The 15419-nt window shown below is 43.6% G+C and overlaps 1 protein-coding gene across 14 annotated transcripts in view; it reads right to left on the bottom strand.

Moving 5' to 3' along the window:
- Dst (dystonin) overlaps positions 1–15419 on the bottom strand; it is a 392323-nt gene that overhangs the window by 95378 nt on the left and 281526 nt on the right. For all 14 annotated transcript variants that reach the window (XM_057751244.1, XM_057751246.1, XM_057751245.1 and 11 more), the window contains 9 exons: positions 14855–15115; positions 11793–12341; positions 10519–10695; positions 7748–7871; positions 4641–4849; positions 3742–4059; positions 3178–3344; positions 1921–2077; positions 972–1098 (listed from right to left, as the gene is read on the bottom strand). In XM_057751244.1, the coding sequence (XP_057607227.1) occupies positions 972–1098; positions 1921–2077; positions 3178–3344; positions 3742–4059; positions 4641–4849; positions 7748–7871; positions 10519–10695; positions 11793–12341; positions 14855–15115 (2089 nt within the window). The remainder of the gene's footprint in view (positions 1–971; positions 1099–1920; positions 2078–3177; positions 3345–3741; positions 4060–4640; positions 4850–7747; positions 7872–10518; positions 10696–11792; positions 12342–14854; positions 15116–15419) is intronic.

Raw genomic sequence — 15419 nt, 5'->3', positions numbered from 1 at the left:
GCCCACAGGCTGCAGAGTCAACTGCTCTGGGAACAGTGCACAGACAAGCAGACAAAAAGAGAGCAAGAGAGGAGAGAGAAAGATAGAGATAGATGGATGGATGGATGGATGGATGGATGGATGGATGGATGGATGGATGGATGGATGGATGGATAGATTACCTCTTCAGAGAAGAACCTATTCCCTTGCTCATTTCTTTTCTAGGAAACCAAATTCATTCCTTTACTACCTAGTATAATGAGACCAGAAATAACACAAAGAGAACTTCAACAGCTCCATATTATTACAGTAAAAAGCAAGCAGACTGGAACCTGACCGGTCTCCTTCCTCAGCATCACCTTCTTATCCTTATTTGCCAATGCGGTTATAGTTTACATGCAGTTGTTAATAAATATCAAAATGGGAGGGATTTTAAAACTAATTTAAAATTAGGACAGATATTTTTCCATGACAGATGTGCGTGCGTGTGTGTGTGTGTGTGTGCGCACGTTCCTACGTCTGTGGGTACATATGTGCAGGCGTGTGTGCTGTGTGCGCTGCTACATGTGGAGGCCCACCACAGACGTTGAGTATCTTCCACGATCACTTCCCACTTTATTTTCTGAGGTGGGGTCACTCGCCAACTCCAGAAGTCAAGGAATCAGTGAGTCTAGCTGGTCAGTCTGCTCTGAGGATCACCTGTCTGTGCCTCCTGAATGCTGTGATTACAGGCAGGCCACCATGCCCACGCAGGTGTAAAACATACGTGTGAGTACTGCCGATTCGAACTCCCATCCTCATGCTTCACACAAACACATTACGCACTGAGCCATCCCCATCTCTCCATGACAGATTTCAATGTGCTTTTAAAAATCATTTGTCTTATGTCTTTTACCTTCTGGGGTGACTTTTTATTTAATTAATTAGAAATACACAAAATTAACATGAGAGCTCTAATTCTTACAGACTGGCCACGGAGACAAAGCACATACCTGACTTGACTGCTGCTATGGCCTTGGCAGGGGTGGTCAACGCACTTATCAGGTTACATAGTGAGACCCCAATGTTGTTTGCCGTGTGAATTTCTGGGGCTTTCAAACGCCACTTTTCTTGTAATTTCTTTAAACACAAAAACACATTATCTTTCAGTCTTCCGTGTGTCTTCAAAGCTGTACATTGTCACTGAACTTGGGCAGATTTCAAAGCAGCAATGACTGTGGGCCCGGGTGACTGTTAACACTGTTAGCAGAGGAGAACGGGGCAAGGCCCATTCTGTGTTCTGCCCCCAGCCACAGTGGAAGCCAGGCTGTGCCCTGGTGCTACGGGAATGTTCCAGAGTAACTGTCAACTGTAAGTCTGCAGGGCTATACCAGGTGCAGCCGCATCATTAGGTATGCAACAGGACAATAAAAATAAACAGGGACATACAGACAGAATTCCAACTCACGCTGCGTTTCACTACCATCGTTTCAGTGGAGTTGTAAAGATACATGACTTCACTCCAAGAAAACCCGACACAATCATTCATAACTTTCATGACTAGAGTCAGACAACAAAATATGTATGTACTATTTATGCAAGGATTTCAATCAAATAACTAACCTGTCTTCCACCACTGGTTACCAAGCACATGCAGACAGGGTCTCTCTCTGACTACGTGGAGGGAGGGCATAATAAAAGAATGGGAACTAAGCTGAAATTTGATGAAGAAGGAAACGTAAATATTAGGGAGGCTAATGACTCATGGACACATCTTCTTCATAAATCAAATTAACAAAGGGATTATGTCCTTCCTCGAAAAGTTCAGCTAATCCCTTTACTGGCTCCCACAGATCCTATAGGGCATTTATGAGACCAGCTTGCACGACTTTAGGCTGAAGGACCCTACAGTTCATTGCTAACACAGGCAAGCAGAGGTTAGGATCAGGTCCAATGAGCCACCTTAGTTTCTTCCAGAGATTTTCCTAAGTCCTCTGCTCCCAAAGAAGGCTTCACCACGGGAACCTGCTTTGCTGTTTCTTTTATCCAGGACGTCAGTGACTGAACAAGGACTCGGAAAGCACCCAGCTGCTCCTGGCAAGAGCCGATAGCGTCTTTTCTAAGGAACAAAGGCAAACCAGAAGTTAGGCTGTGGAACCAGATGCTCCAATGGTCATCATCCCTAAACCGGGCTCAGCTTTAACAAGCACCTTTGAAATGCACAGAACAACTCAGGCTCACGTTTGCTTATGCGGCCAATGAAATCAGCTGAGTAACCACTTGTGATTCCTTAAGCAAAGCTATAGATAAAGAGAGGAAACAGTCAAAAAAATCTATGACCCATCCGTAACAATACTCTATAATGCTACATAAACTCTAGCAGCTTTGATTGATCCATCTTATATAATGCTTAACGCCAGCCAGCAAAGATCCAGAAAAAAAAAAAAAACAACCCATGTATCTTCTGCTGACCTGAGGAGAGCACAGGTCACATTAGTTAGTGGACAACTTAACCCATTAAGGAAGTAAGCTGTTATATTAAAAGGGGCTATTAAGAACACACTGAAATTATGTGTAGCTTCTGAACCGAGTCCCCAAATCAAGAACTACTGCTTTTCAAGGTTATTTCTCTCTCTGCAAACAGAAAGGCAATACTTGACAAAGAAACCATAGACTCTAGTGAGCTGGATCATTCCAGTCACACCCCACCAGCACCGTCATGCTTATGCAGTGCCCCCCACTTTTACACAAGCCATGTTCTGTTTCCCACCCTCAATAATTTAGCTTAATAGTAACTTGTGTTTTTGTTGTTGTGTTTTGCTTCTTAAGACAGGGTCTCCCTTCAGTCCATGTTAGGGCTTCAAACTCTCTGCAATCCTGCTCCAGCCTCCTGAATATATATTTTTTTGTTTTTGTTTTTTTTTTTTGTTTTCAAGACAGGGTTTCTCTGTAGCTTTGGAGCCTGTCCTGGAACTAGCTCTTGTAGACCAGGCTGGCCTCGAACTTGCAGAGATCCGCCTGCCTCTGCTTCCCGAGTGCTGGGATTAAAGGCGTGCGCCACTGCCCAGCCCTCCTGAGTATATTCAATGCATGAATACAGCAAGAGTCCAGGCCCCACATTTTGGAAATCACCTCAGCCATATACTCCCATAAATAAAAGCAATGTAGCTACTGAACACCACCAGATGGAATAAAATATATTTTGAATGAGGTGCTTACTTTTCTTGGATGGTATCCTCCAGTTCTTTGAATTTCTTTGACAAATTATTTGTTTTTTCAAACACCAGAGCTTTGTCCCCTGGCAAGCCATGACTGGATATCTCTTTCAGGAGGGTGTGCAAAGCTTCGAGATCTTTCTTGTGTTCTAAGAATTTCGTAGTGGATTCCTGCAAAGGATTGACATCCGTCAGTATAAATGCTGCGGGACCTTAGAATCACATTTCTCCAGAGGTGTGTACAGGGGCAGAGTACCTCTAGCTGGGGTTTCATGGAGCACACCTAGTGTTCAGTACTCCACAGACTGTGAATGTGCAGCTAGGATACAGGGGACACGTGAATATGCGCTGTCGTTGTTTCTCTGTGATTTTGGCATGCACAGTGATATTTGTAACAGCTATGGCACGTACGGTAAATGAATAATTCTATGCAATGGACAAATGCTTCAAGGAGAAGCAAGCGTGAAGCAGTTAGAATGATGATGGGTAGGCAGACTTGTCAACAAACACGTGACCTTGTCTTAACCAGTCCACATGCCTGGCATCGTGGCTACCGCGGACTACACACCTGCATATACTGAGAGAGCTCTGGAACATCTTTTCCTGGCATGTCCACCTCAGTGAGTGCCTGGCTCTGTGTGTCTAGAAACACCTGGAGCTTTTCTGAGAGCTTTTCAAACTGCTCTACTTTGGCCTTTAGTTCCACCATCTTGGCAAGCTTTTCTTTATGCTTCTGACTGGCTGCGGAGAACCGGGTAGACAGGTCTTTCATTTTCGCCTGCAGCGAGGATGCAGTGGATGGGTCTGTGGTCTCCATAAAGGTCTTCACTTTCTCATTCATGGCATTTACGCTGCTCTGACGGCCTGCAATGTCCTGCTCCAACATCTGAAACACAGCAATTATTGTATGTATATTCTAGTGATGTCCACAAATAATGCCGCGGAGGTCTGAACATGATTCTCCACAGCACCAGAAGCTCGAACAACCTGTGACTGAAAAGGCTAACAGTTGGGAATGAGTGACACGCTTGATTTTCCCCTTGAGGAAGCCAACCTCAAAGCTCTTTAAGGGAGTGTGGAGAACAGCTGGGTGGCTGTTTGAAGAACGCAGGAGGCTGCTGCTACCCAGAAACCCTGAGATCGAATGTAGTCTGCGGATTAGCCATGCTCTTAATTTTTAAAAGGCTTAGTAACAGCAAGATTGATCCGATGAACCCCATGAGCAGCTGTCTGACGTAATGATAAATGAGGTAAGACAGTGTAGGTTTAGGCCCTCCTTAATGAATAATGGAAAGTACATAAATCTCTTCCTAACCGATATCAAAACAATCATTTACATATTCATTTGAACAAGCACTGCTTGCTACTTGGCTGTATTCAGGGGCCTCTCTTATTTCTGTCTTTAAGCCTATCTATTCCTGGACACAAATCATTTGTTTTTAACTGCAAGTAGAAAAGGTCACTCACAATGTTTTTACTGATGAGGTCCTGAAGAGCCGCAGAGTTTAAGGGCACTTGACCTTGCTTGACCAGTGAGCTCTCCACACTTCCCATCCAGTCCAGCATCTCATCCAAGCCGTCCTGCACACTCAGTGAGCGGGTCAGTGTTATCTGAAGCTTTTCATTCCGTTCATTCACAGACTTGGACAGATCATCATATCTCCCAACAATGTCATCTGCGCCACACAGAGAGGGGACTAGTAAGCACCAAGCTCTGCTTAACTTATTCCTTCTCAAATGCATTCTGAGGTTAACAATTAGGTTTTCATATAAAGAAGTTTAAATGATACTTTTTCAATGAAGAATCACATAATGTAGAACTTTTTATAAAGACACAAATAGAGTGAAAAATGAAATATTAAAGAGTAATTTCACATGTCTATCATTTGCATGTGGAAAGGTTTTGGAGGCAAGAACATATGAAGTATTACAGAGAAAGCATGGTCTAAACCGTGGGCCACAGCCATCACTCTTGCTTCTGACTAGTATGTCAAGACTTATTATTTGGGGGTGGTGAGTGACAGGTCCCATACAACTACTCTCCAGAGAGAATATTCTGTCATATAACTGTGTACACACACACACACACGTTCATATTCAGCTTTTGTCATAATCAGAGAGGCTTCAAATTCACAGAAGATGCAAATGCATTCAGAAAAAGGGCTAACAATGTAAATCCACTCAAAGCTATGATTGTGTTTCTAAAACATAAATAACAGAACTCATCTACAAGTTTAATAGCAGACAAAAGGCAAAATGAGTTTAACAGAACAACTTATCTCTTATGAGACAAACTTTACTTTCAAGTCTAAAGATTTAAGGTGAAAGGGAAGGAAGGAAAGGAGAGAAGGAGGGAGGGAGAGAAGGAAAGGAGGGAGGGAGGGAGGGAGGGAGGGGCAGACGGATAGACAGAGGGAGGGAAGGAAGGAGGGAGAGAAAAATGCTACTTTCCTTCCTGGTGTTCTCTTGAATGACATTTGACATTCTATACTGTGGGCCAGCTACAGGTTCCAAGAACAGGGCTACTAAATTTCTGTTTCTCTCTGGAAAACAACTTGTTTTTATCATGATTTTCAAATCTCATTTATTATACAAAGGCTTAAAAAAGCATTTCAGTTATTTCTGAATGTTTTGGTAGAACACACTGTATAACAGAGCACTAGAAGCTATGGCCTAAACAGTTCTGTAGGGGAGTTCCCTTCCGTGCTTGTGTTTGGCTTATGGTGCATGCATGATTCAACAGCAAAACAATTTCTTCTAAGTTGCTGTAAGCTACAGTATGAGAAAACAACTGAACACATCCTCCCTGAGGAAAGTTGGCATGCCTGCTGCCGAGACACAATGACGCTGAGGAGAGTGCTGACTGGAGAGAAGGGCTGCCTTTAACCTGCACCAAGACGCTACAACCATCCAGTTCCCAAGTCAAGAATGACCCCTAGCCGAAAGTCCCAGGGGCAGTGGCCTTAAACTGTAGCTTGTGACTGGCAGCTGGGCTGTTCCTGGGGAGCAGTGCTTGTGCATCAGCGTGACGAGGGGTGTCGGCTCAGCTATGATGTATGACTTCCCACGCCAAATCAATGAGCTGCTTTCAAAAACTTAATACATTGTGAGTGCTGTGTGTGATGAACTGCATGTCTGAACCTTGACATGTGCCCCGCCACATGTATTTAGGTCTAAGGCCTAAAATGGTGATATCTGGAGATGAGGACTTTGGAATCCCACGTGCATATGTGTGCATGTATGTGGTTTGATCAGTCCCTTGCATAATTTCCCAAGCAATAAAAAGCACTAGCAAAATATTTGTGTGGTGTCTGTCTTTTGGCTCCAGTTCCTAACAGAGTTTTTACATGTTTAGCAAATCCGTCATGAGTTCAAGGGTAGACTAGGATACATGGCAAGCTCTTGCTTTTTAGGCTACCCTAGGATACACAGCAAGCTTTTGGGTTTTTTTTTTTTTGTTTGTTTCATTTTTTTGAGATCAACAAACCACTCAGAACATGTATTTTTAAAAGCTATTGTTTTTCTTTGAAATAAAAAGAGATCTTATGAAAATTTTTCTGTATCATAAATAGTTTCATATATTCCTAGAAAATGATGTCAAACAAAAGCTCTAAATATTGATGTAAAATGCATGAAATAATGAATATTTAACATCAGGGAAAGCCAAGCCTGAAGTCTAGCATTAAAGAGGCTAACACAGGAGTTCAAGATCAGCCCGGGCTACACAGTGATTCTCAAGCCACCTGCTCTATAGAGCAATAAATAAATAAAAAAATAAAATTTAAAAAAAAATTTAAAAATATGGAAATATCAAAAATGCCTCTTCAGTTGACAGAAACATAATGAAGACAGTCTTTCTGCTTCACAGCTCCAGGCTTAAGTTCCTACAGTGATGATCACTGCATGGGATGATGTTATCAGAACAGAAGAACAAAAACTTAGAACAGGCGGTTCTCAGCCTGTGAGGTTGCGACCCCTGTGGAGTCACTTAAGACCATCAGAAAACACAGATATTTACATTATTATTCATAACAGCAGTGAATTTGTAGTTGAGAAGTAGCAATGAAAGTAATTTTATGGCTGGGTCACCACCACATGACAAACTGTGTTAAAGGGTTGCAGCCTCAGGAAGGTTGAGAACCACTGCCTTAGAACCTACACTCACACTTTCTTCATGTGCCTTAAAATGTTGTAGTTTTGTGCTTTACAATTAGATACGATAATAAAATGCACATGAATTTGTAAATACATGTGCCTTTTAATTACTTGCTGATCAAGGTACATGATCAGAATGTTTCGTCTTTAAGGACAGAGAAGCGCTCATCTCAGACTGGCTTTCTCCTCACTTAAAATTCCTACTCAGAGTTTAACTCAGCTCTATTTGGGGGAAACATGAAGAGTCATCTGGAAGATATTTTTATTTCATATACACATGCAGAGACAAAAAATCATACAACATACATTTTCTCCTTCTCTATAAAACACCTCCATTTCCAATGTACCCATCTGAAACTAGGAATAAGCTAAGCCCTTACCCAGGGTCTTCTGGAACTAGGAACAAGCTAAGCCCTTACCCAGGGTCTTCTGGATGTCATTCTTGGCAGGAAGCAAGGAGCCCTTGGCATCCAAGAGCACTTCTGCTGTCTTCTTCAGCTTCTCTACAGCAACCTGCTGACTTGATATCTGCCCTTGCAAAGCCTGTGGGATTAGGTGGTTTTCAATTATATTCAGAAGGACTACAGATTCCCAATAAGGGAAAAAAAGATAAATTAAGTTGAATAGAATAAAGTGTATAACATACAAACTGCATCATTAAACTTATTCTGGACTTGAGAATAAAGTGATTAGAGAGAAGCAACAACCAATCCAGACAGAAAGTGCAGACACACATGAGTAAGGGTTCTTAACCGTCTTTCTACTTGTGACTTGTAACCCCATTACTGTTTTCCTATAATTTCCACTTTGATGTTTTGTATAATACTCCTACCTCCAAATCCTGAACCCCAACACCAGCAACAAAACCAAAAACCAACGAATCCCCTGAATTATTTCTGACTCTAGGTCCTTGACTTCAAATTGTGTCACTGTATTATTTAATTCAATAAGTTATTGAGCATCTCAAAATTCAAAAAGCTTTGCTACATTCTGTAGAAAAAAAATAGCTACCAAGCTTACAAGAAGGGCTACATTTCAAAGGTCAGAGGAGATGCTGGTGGAAGGTGAGTTAGAGGAAGAGCCGCAGGGCCTGAGGACTACTGTCAGTGATGGATGATGCTGGTGGAAGGTAAGCTAGAGGAGAAGCCGCAGGGCCTGAGGACCACTGTCAGTGGTGATGATGCTGGCGGAAGGTGAGCTAGAGGAGAAGCCACAGGGCCTGAGGACCACTGTCAGTGGTGATGATGCTGGCGGAAGGTGAGCTGGAGGAGAAGCCGCAGGGCCTGAGGACCACTGTCAGTGGTGATGATGCTGGTGGAAGGTGAGCTAGAGGAGAAGCCACAGGGCCTGAGGACCATTCTTAGTGACCATGCTGGTACTCTTTAAACTGCAGAAGTGAAAAGACAGAGCGCTTCTCCATAGAACAAATAGAAAGCACAGAAATAGCCCAGCAAGTGAACGAGTGAGAGAACGAGAATATGATAATGAATGGATAAATATGGCTGCAAAGGTCTCAAATGTTAGGCTAAGGATCTGACAGTCTGCTGGGAGAATGGGGAATTATTGAAGGCTTTGAAGAAAGTGCTAAGTAAGGCCATAAAGGAATCCAAGGGTGTGCGTGGTGGTGGTGGTGGGGGGGGAGAACTCAGTGAGAAAGAAATGAAGAGAGAAATGGAGAGCCCAGCTGGGAGTAACTTAAGCCAGAACAGGGAAGTCAGGACTTTACCAAGGTCTGAGGCCAAGTCCTCTTCTCTGATGGTCTGGACCACAAAATACAGAACGGTTCAGGGAGGGGAAGAGCTACACGGACTTGTTCAAATTATCTAAAGCCACGATACTTACACAGTATGACTTACTACATGTGAATTCTACACCAAAAGCAAATAAAGTAAAACATTTAATTCCTTAGCTGTATTAGCCACGCTTCCTCAGTGACTAAGGCTATGTTGCTGAACAGAGGCCATGACAGAATGGCCGGCCATCAGAGGGCGGGAACAAAGGGCAAGAAGAACCCCTAGAACGACTCCTACAACACTGTGCTGGAGGAAACGAGCAGGCTGGCAATGGACGAGACTACTCCAAAGGAACTAAGTAGAGGAACTGCGACCATCAAGGAAACTGCTAGAGCAGACGGCAGCAGACTGCAGCAGACGGCAGCAACACCAGAGAAGATGTTTACACTGTGATGGGAAGGGAGACAGAAACAGTGCGGTCAGTCAAGGAGGTGAGAACAGCCCAGAAGCATTCTGTACCCAAAGCTGAAAGAGGGAGAAACCAGATGAGAGCTAACTGGGACAGGTGACTCACACTGATAATGTAAACTAAGACTAACAAGCCTTGGGGGGAGGTTCCTACGATCTACGATCTCTGAGTGAACAGGTGCAGTTCCACACTGGGAAAGGGGTATAAAGAGGGTTGGATCCTGTAATTCCTAACACCCACGTAGGTTGTCCAGCTTCACAGGTCTGACAAGGTTTGTATTTCTATCCTCCAAGAGGGAACATAACAGTTCCCCAGCACTAACGCTGAGGCACTCTGAATATTACAGTAACATTCTTCCACAGGTCACTCTTGAACGAATACTCATTGTGCACTGTGGGCTAGGTGAGCCTCTAGATCAGTGGTTCTCGACCTCCCGAACACTGTGACCCTTTAATTCAGTTCCTCACGTTAAGGTGAGACCCAATTATAAAATTATTTTCATTACTACTTCATAACTTTAATTTTGCTACAGTTATGAATCATAATGTAAATATCTGATATATAGATGGTCTTAGGAAACCCTGAGGTAGGACTGTTCGGCCTCCAAAGGGGTCACAACTCACAGGTTGAGAACTACTGATCTAGATACTGGGAAAATGGCACTGAACACCACAGACACAAACACACACCTTCACAGAGTTTAATTCTAATGGAAAAGGGAGAAAAAAATAAGAAATCAAACAGTAAGTAAGTGGGTTGGGCTTCGTTGGGGGTAGGAGGTGGGTGAGGCAGAATGCAGGCAATAACATCAGTGTCAAGCAGTTCAATAACAGTGGACACACGCTATGGAGAGTTCAGCGTATTCGGAACCCTCTGAAGGGACAGGATCTGCTCCACACAGAACTACCACACTGGTGCAGAGAAGGGAAGGCCGTCAACAGGACCACGGAGCGGCTGTTTCTCCTTCCCTCCCTCCTTCCTTCTTTACCTTGGTCTCCTCTAACTGCCTCTGCAGATTTTTGGGATCCACAGCAATGGGCTCAAGTAGGTGTTTGCTTGCTTTGGCCTCACAGGCCTGCAGCCCGGAAAGAAGCCCACAGGAAGCGTCTTCATAGTGTTGGTATTTATCCACCAGGTCTTTCAGGTTATTTCCAAGAATGCTGCACTAAAAACAGAAGAAGACATGGAAAGGGAGGCTGAAACCCACTATTTTATCACATAGCAAATAATCTGAGATGCTTGAGCCGTGGAACTTGGGGGTGAAACAGATCAACCCAAGTGAGGTTTTTCCTTCGCGTGGAAGAGTCAAAAGGGAACCTATAAATAAGGAGATAGTTCTAGACTTACAGTAATTAAAAATCATTGGTGGTTGATCTCAAACGAGAAGGAATCACTGGACGAGGCAGACTTACTGGGGCACACCTCCTGGGTTTTCAGACAATGTGTGTGTGTGTACACCTACATATATATATATTTATATATAAATCATATGCAATATATAATGTATATTATATATAAATACAGAAACTTGATGAAGATGCTTTTACAGAGCCTTATAAATCAATTCTACATGCTGCACAAGACTAAGACGATGATGTCAAATAACTCACACTACGAGGAAGCACCAGCCAAGCTGCAAAGGTGCTCTTCAAATCTGAACAGTCTATGCTGCAAGCAGGGAAATACGTTCTTACGTCCTCTCCCTCCACATTTTCAAACAGGATCTTGCTATGTAGCCCAGGATAACCCAAATTCATATTCTTTTCCTACCACCACAACTGGCTTACAGTTTTGTTTTGTTTTTTTGTAATAAGACTCTTTATTTTCCAGAGTAATAAATGAAGCAACACAGAACACTCATCACTAATAAGCACTAGTCATTAATAATGAGAGCATACCGATCAAATACATCTGTAGGACAAACAGTTCTGTAATATATGTGAAGGGAATTATCCTATATGAAAACTTCACAGGGCAAGACTAGAGGTTGAGCCCCTCCTTCTGCTTAGCTCATATGCTCCCTCTGGTGGTCCCCTTTAGTACTGCATAATTTGAGAACAAAAACTAGTAAACCTCTCTGAAAACTTGTAGTTGCTAATCTTTAGGAGACATTTTCCAGAAGTGAAGATGAACAAAACTACTATTTTCCCTTGCCAGTTTATTGTTTTAACTTCTAAATACAAAGCAAAAGTGAGGAGGGCAGATCGAAAAATGCATCACAGACTGACCTCTACTAAAAACCAAAGGAAAAATAGAATTTACCTTAGAGTAGAGAGACCGGAAGCGGTGTGTAGCTTGGTCCAGTTTAGTCTGAACCTCCCTGTGGGTGGCAGAAGTGTCGATGCTGCTGTCCTTGCCAACCCTGTCGCCATCTCTCCTGCTGCAAGACTTGGCAGCTTCTAACACCCTGTTTCCAGAAATGGTGATGTACCTCAAGTCGCCTTTGTGTGAAATGACGTCTTCTGAGAAACTCTTCTGCCTCGTCAGCTTGTCCATTAAGCCACTGAGGTCGTCCGCACCTGCCTCCAGGTTCTCCAGCTCTTGTTCCGACTGCTGGAGCCAGTGCTCAAACTCCCCACAGTCAGCATCGAACTTCTCCAGCTCCTCCTGCAGGGAGTGCGTCAGCTTCACCTTCTTCTCAGACTCGGCCAGCACCGTCTCATAATGCACCTTCAGCTCCTGCATGTTTGCCTGCAGCTTCTCCTTCTCCTCGGGCGAGAGATAGTGGCCCTGTTTCTCAAGCAGCACCTGTGCAGACTGCGTGGCTATGATGACCGCCTGGTGCTGAGCCATGATCTCGTCATGCTGGCTCTGTGTGGAAACAGGTCAAAGACATCTTAGAGCTCAGGAGCACTGTGGCGTTGGGGTGACTGGGCTTCCAGAACCCAACCTGCTTCTCGATGCACCTTCTCAAGCCACCGCACGTATAATCCTCTTACCGGTTAATTTAGAGACAGCGAAACAAGAACAGCATTTCTAACAAGCCCAGCAGAATTAAAGGAGCAGATGTGAGGGAGCCCACCGGAGACATCTGGTCTCAATGACCTCGGTGTCTTACAGTGAACACGGAGCTCAGTGTGTTACAGGTTTGCTTTAAGGACCATCTCAGCTCACATACAAAGAATTCCTCCAGAACGTGGTTCATGCTAGGTGTTCAAGTCTACTCTGAGGCAGGAAAGCAGAGAGAGAGAGAGAGAGAGAAAACTCTGGGGAAGTGGTGCTGCCAACAGGTCAAGAATGTACACAGAACCACCACTGGTCTCAGTTTCCAGAGAGCAGGTTGGCCTTGGGCATCTTAACTTCCTTCCTTTCCATCTATAAGAAGTTTCATCAAATACGCTACCCAAATATGGTAAGTAAAGGTTAGTAAACCCTTAGAGCAATGTTTCCAGTTTAATGGCTAACATGGGTCTGATCTGGTCACACAGTAGGGCTCTTTCTGTTACACCTGGTCTTTGCTTGCTCCCACCTCTAACCCCACCCACCTGGGTAGGCATATTGGTACTTTTCTTTCCTCCTTGTGTTTTTCCATGGTGGCAGCTCTTTCAACAGACACCTACATAGCGGCTTCCAACCCCCCTTTAAATATCTGCATAAATCTCATCAACACAGTTTTATCTTAACTAGCTGGTTTAAATACTAAAAACCAAACCACATTACATTAAATTACTGTTGACCAACTCGTTAAGAGCTCTCTCCCTTATTACTTACTATCTTCGACCATACCACATAACTTAGTTATCCTGTGTTATGACACCCTCTCCTCCTTAGCAGGCAAGTGCCAGAATGGAATACCAAGCACTTAGAGCAGTGCTGACACCCGGAACAGAATGAGTCAGGACAGTAGAGTGACAAGGGCTTAGAATCAGCAAGAGCTACACCCTGCACGCAACCCTGCTCTCAGCCAGCCAGTGGAGCACAGGCTGCCCACACCAGCATTCTCACCATCTGGAGCAGTACCCAATCCCTTCTGTATCGCAGATACACACTTTTGTTCAAACCATTTTCTCCCACAAATTGGGTCTTTGGCACTTGAATCACCTCCATATGCTCCTCCCCAGCAGGGCTCTGTATCCGATAGGATGGACATACAGAGCACCTTATATCATCAGATCAGCATCCCTCCTTTGCTATAAGGAATCTTAGGCTGGAAGGAGGAGAGGGACTTGGCTGACCTGGGGCCCAGCACAGTTGCAGAGGACGACACTGCTAACTTGGGCCCTCTGGCTGTGTCCCCACTCAGATCAGCTCTTAAGGATTTTCGATCTTAGAAGGAAAATGTCATGCTATGGTGGTCTAAAGTAATGGCTGTTTTAGGGGACTTCTTCATATTAAAGTACACTTGTTGATAATTTTTATTACGTTGGTTAAGTTACTACCCTTTCATGACCTTTTCATCGTAACTCATAAACTTCCTTCAGGAGTTCATTTTTTTTAAAACCAATAACAGTGAGGTCCTATTCCTAAGATTTTGAAAGTGTTATCAGTGAGTACCCCCACTCTTTGGGCTTAAGTTATATCTTCTAGAAAAATCTCATTGAGACTATCCCATTGGGTCCTAGTTGAGTCCATAGACTTGCAAATCCAAATCCTCTCAAACATAGTCATCAGGTGCTGAATTCCAGGCACCAAGACAAAAAAAAAAAAAAAAAAGAAAGAAAGACATCAACACACCCACCTTAAAATGGATGTGAGCTCAAGGCTGCACAGTCAGCCAGTCTGTGAACAAGCAGTAGCAAGATCCACACAGTGACCGAAAGTATGGCTGAGGTTAAAGCCAAACTCTGTTTCTACTCCATATGCAACCTGGGCAAGCTACATTAGGTATTTAAGTTGCAATTGCCTTATAAAATAAAAATTTCAAACCTCAAAGAGTAGCCAGGAAGACAAAATGCAGTGACTCAGAAAGAGGCAGGAGCGCTGGACCACTATCACCACTCTGAAGAGGTCAACTATAGGACTCATTTTTTAAAATTTATGCGACTATGTCTGTTATGGATAATCTTGGAGGATAGCTGGAGTGACAGGTAGTTTTTAGTTGCCTGATGTGGGTGCTGGGAATGGAACGTAGACCCTCAGCAAGAATAAGCCAACTCTAATGCCCTCTTTTATTTCTTAAACAGTGCTTTACCGGTGCACAGAAGCTGTTACCTCATGATTAACTTCTTACTATTTTTATTTGCTAAGAACTTCCACAGTAATTTATATCTGACAAACAGTGAACCTGGGGTCGGGAAAGTCTTCACTCTCTGTGGCTGTATAAAGCTGCCCGACTTGTCACTGACATACACACAGACTGTGACATCACCGTTTACACAGCGCACCTTGACTCTCTGGTACTGCTGGTTCAGGTTCTCCTCTGTGGTCCCACCGTCAGGATCTGCCTCCAGCAGGTTGCCATTGACTTCGTCCTCTTCTCCAATTACTGACTTGCCATCATCTTCATGCAAATGCGTTCCATTCTGCTCCATCATCTGCAGGTGCTTGATCCCTGCCCTCCCTGAGTCTTTCTCGACATTCGACAGCCAGTCCATAAGGTTTTCTATTTTGGTTCTGCTCTCTTCCAGCTGCCTCACAGCTGCAACCTGGGTAGGGAAGGTCCGTAAATATTATAGACACAGCCTAGGTTTAACACATCACAAAAGGTTTACATAATCCTGAATTATGAAAACTAACACATACTAGAAACATATGGGAATTAAACCTTAAGGCAACAAGCAGTGATTCCGCTCTACACGGCCTTCAAACATATTATTCTGAATTTTTAGCTATAGTCGACAGCACTTCTCACGTCCAGAGTCTCTCAAACTGCTTCTACTTAAGGAGAAATTAAGCAAAGCCAATTCTTCCCATCTTTGTTTGTGTTTGGCCACGTTAGACCCAGAGCTC

The sequence above is a fragment of the Chionomys nivalis genome, chromosome 19 (assembly GCF_950005125.1).
Source record: "Chionomys nivalis chromosome 19, mChiNiv1.1, whole genome shotgun sequence".
Classification (NCBI taxonomy): Eukaryota; Metazoa; Chordata; class Mammalia; order Rodentia; family Cricetidae; genus Chionomys; species Chionomys nivalis.
This window is presented reverse-complemented; position numbering and strand designations above follow the sequence as displayed.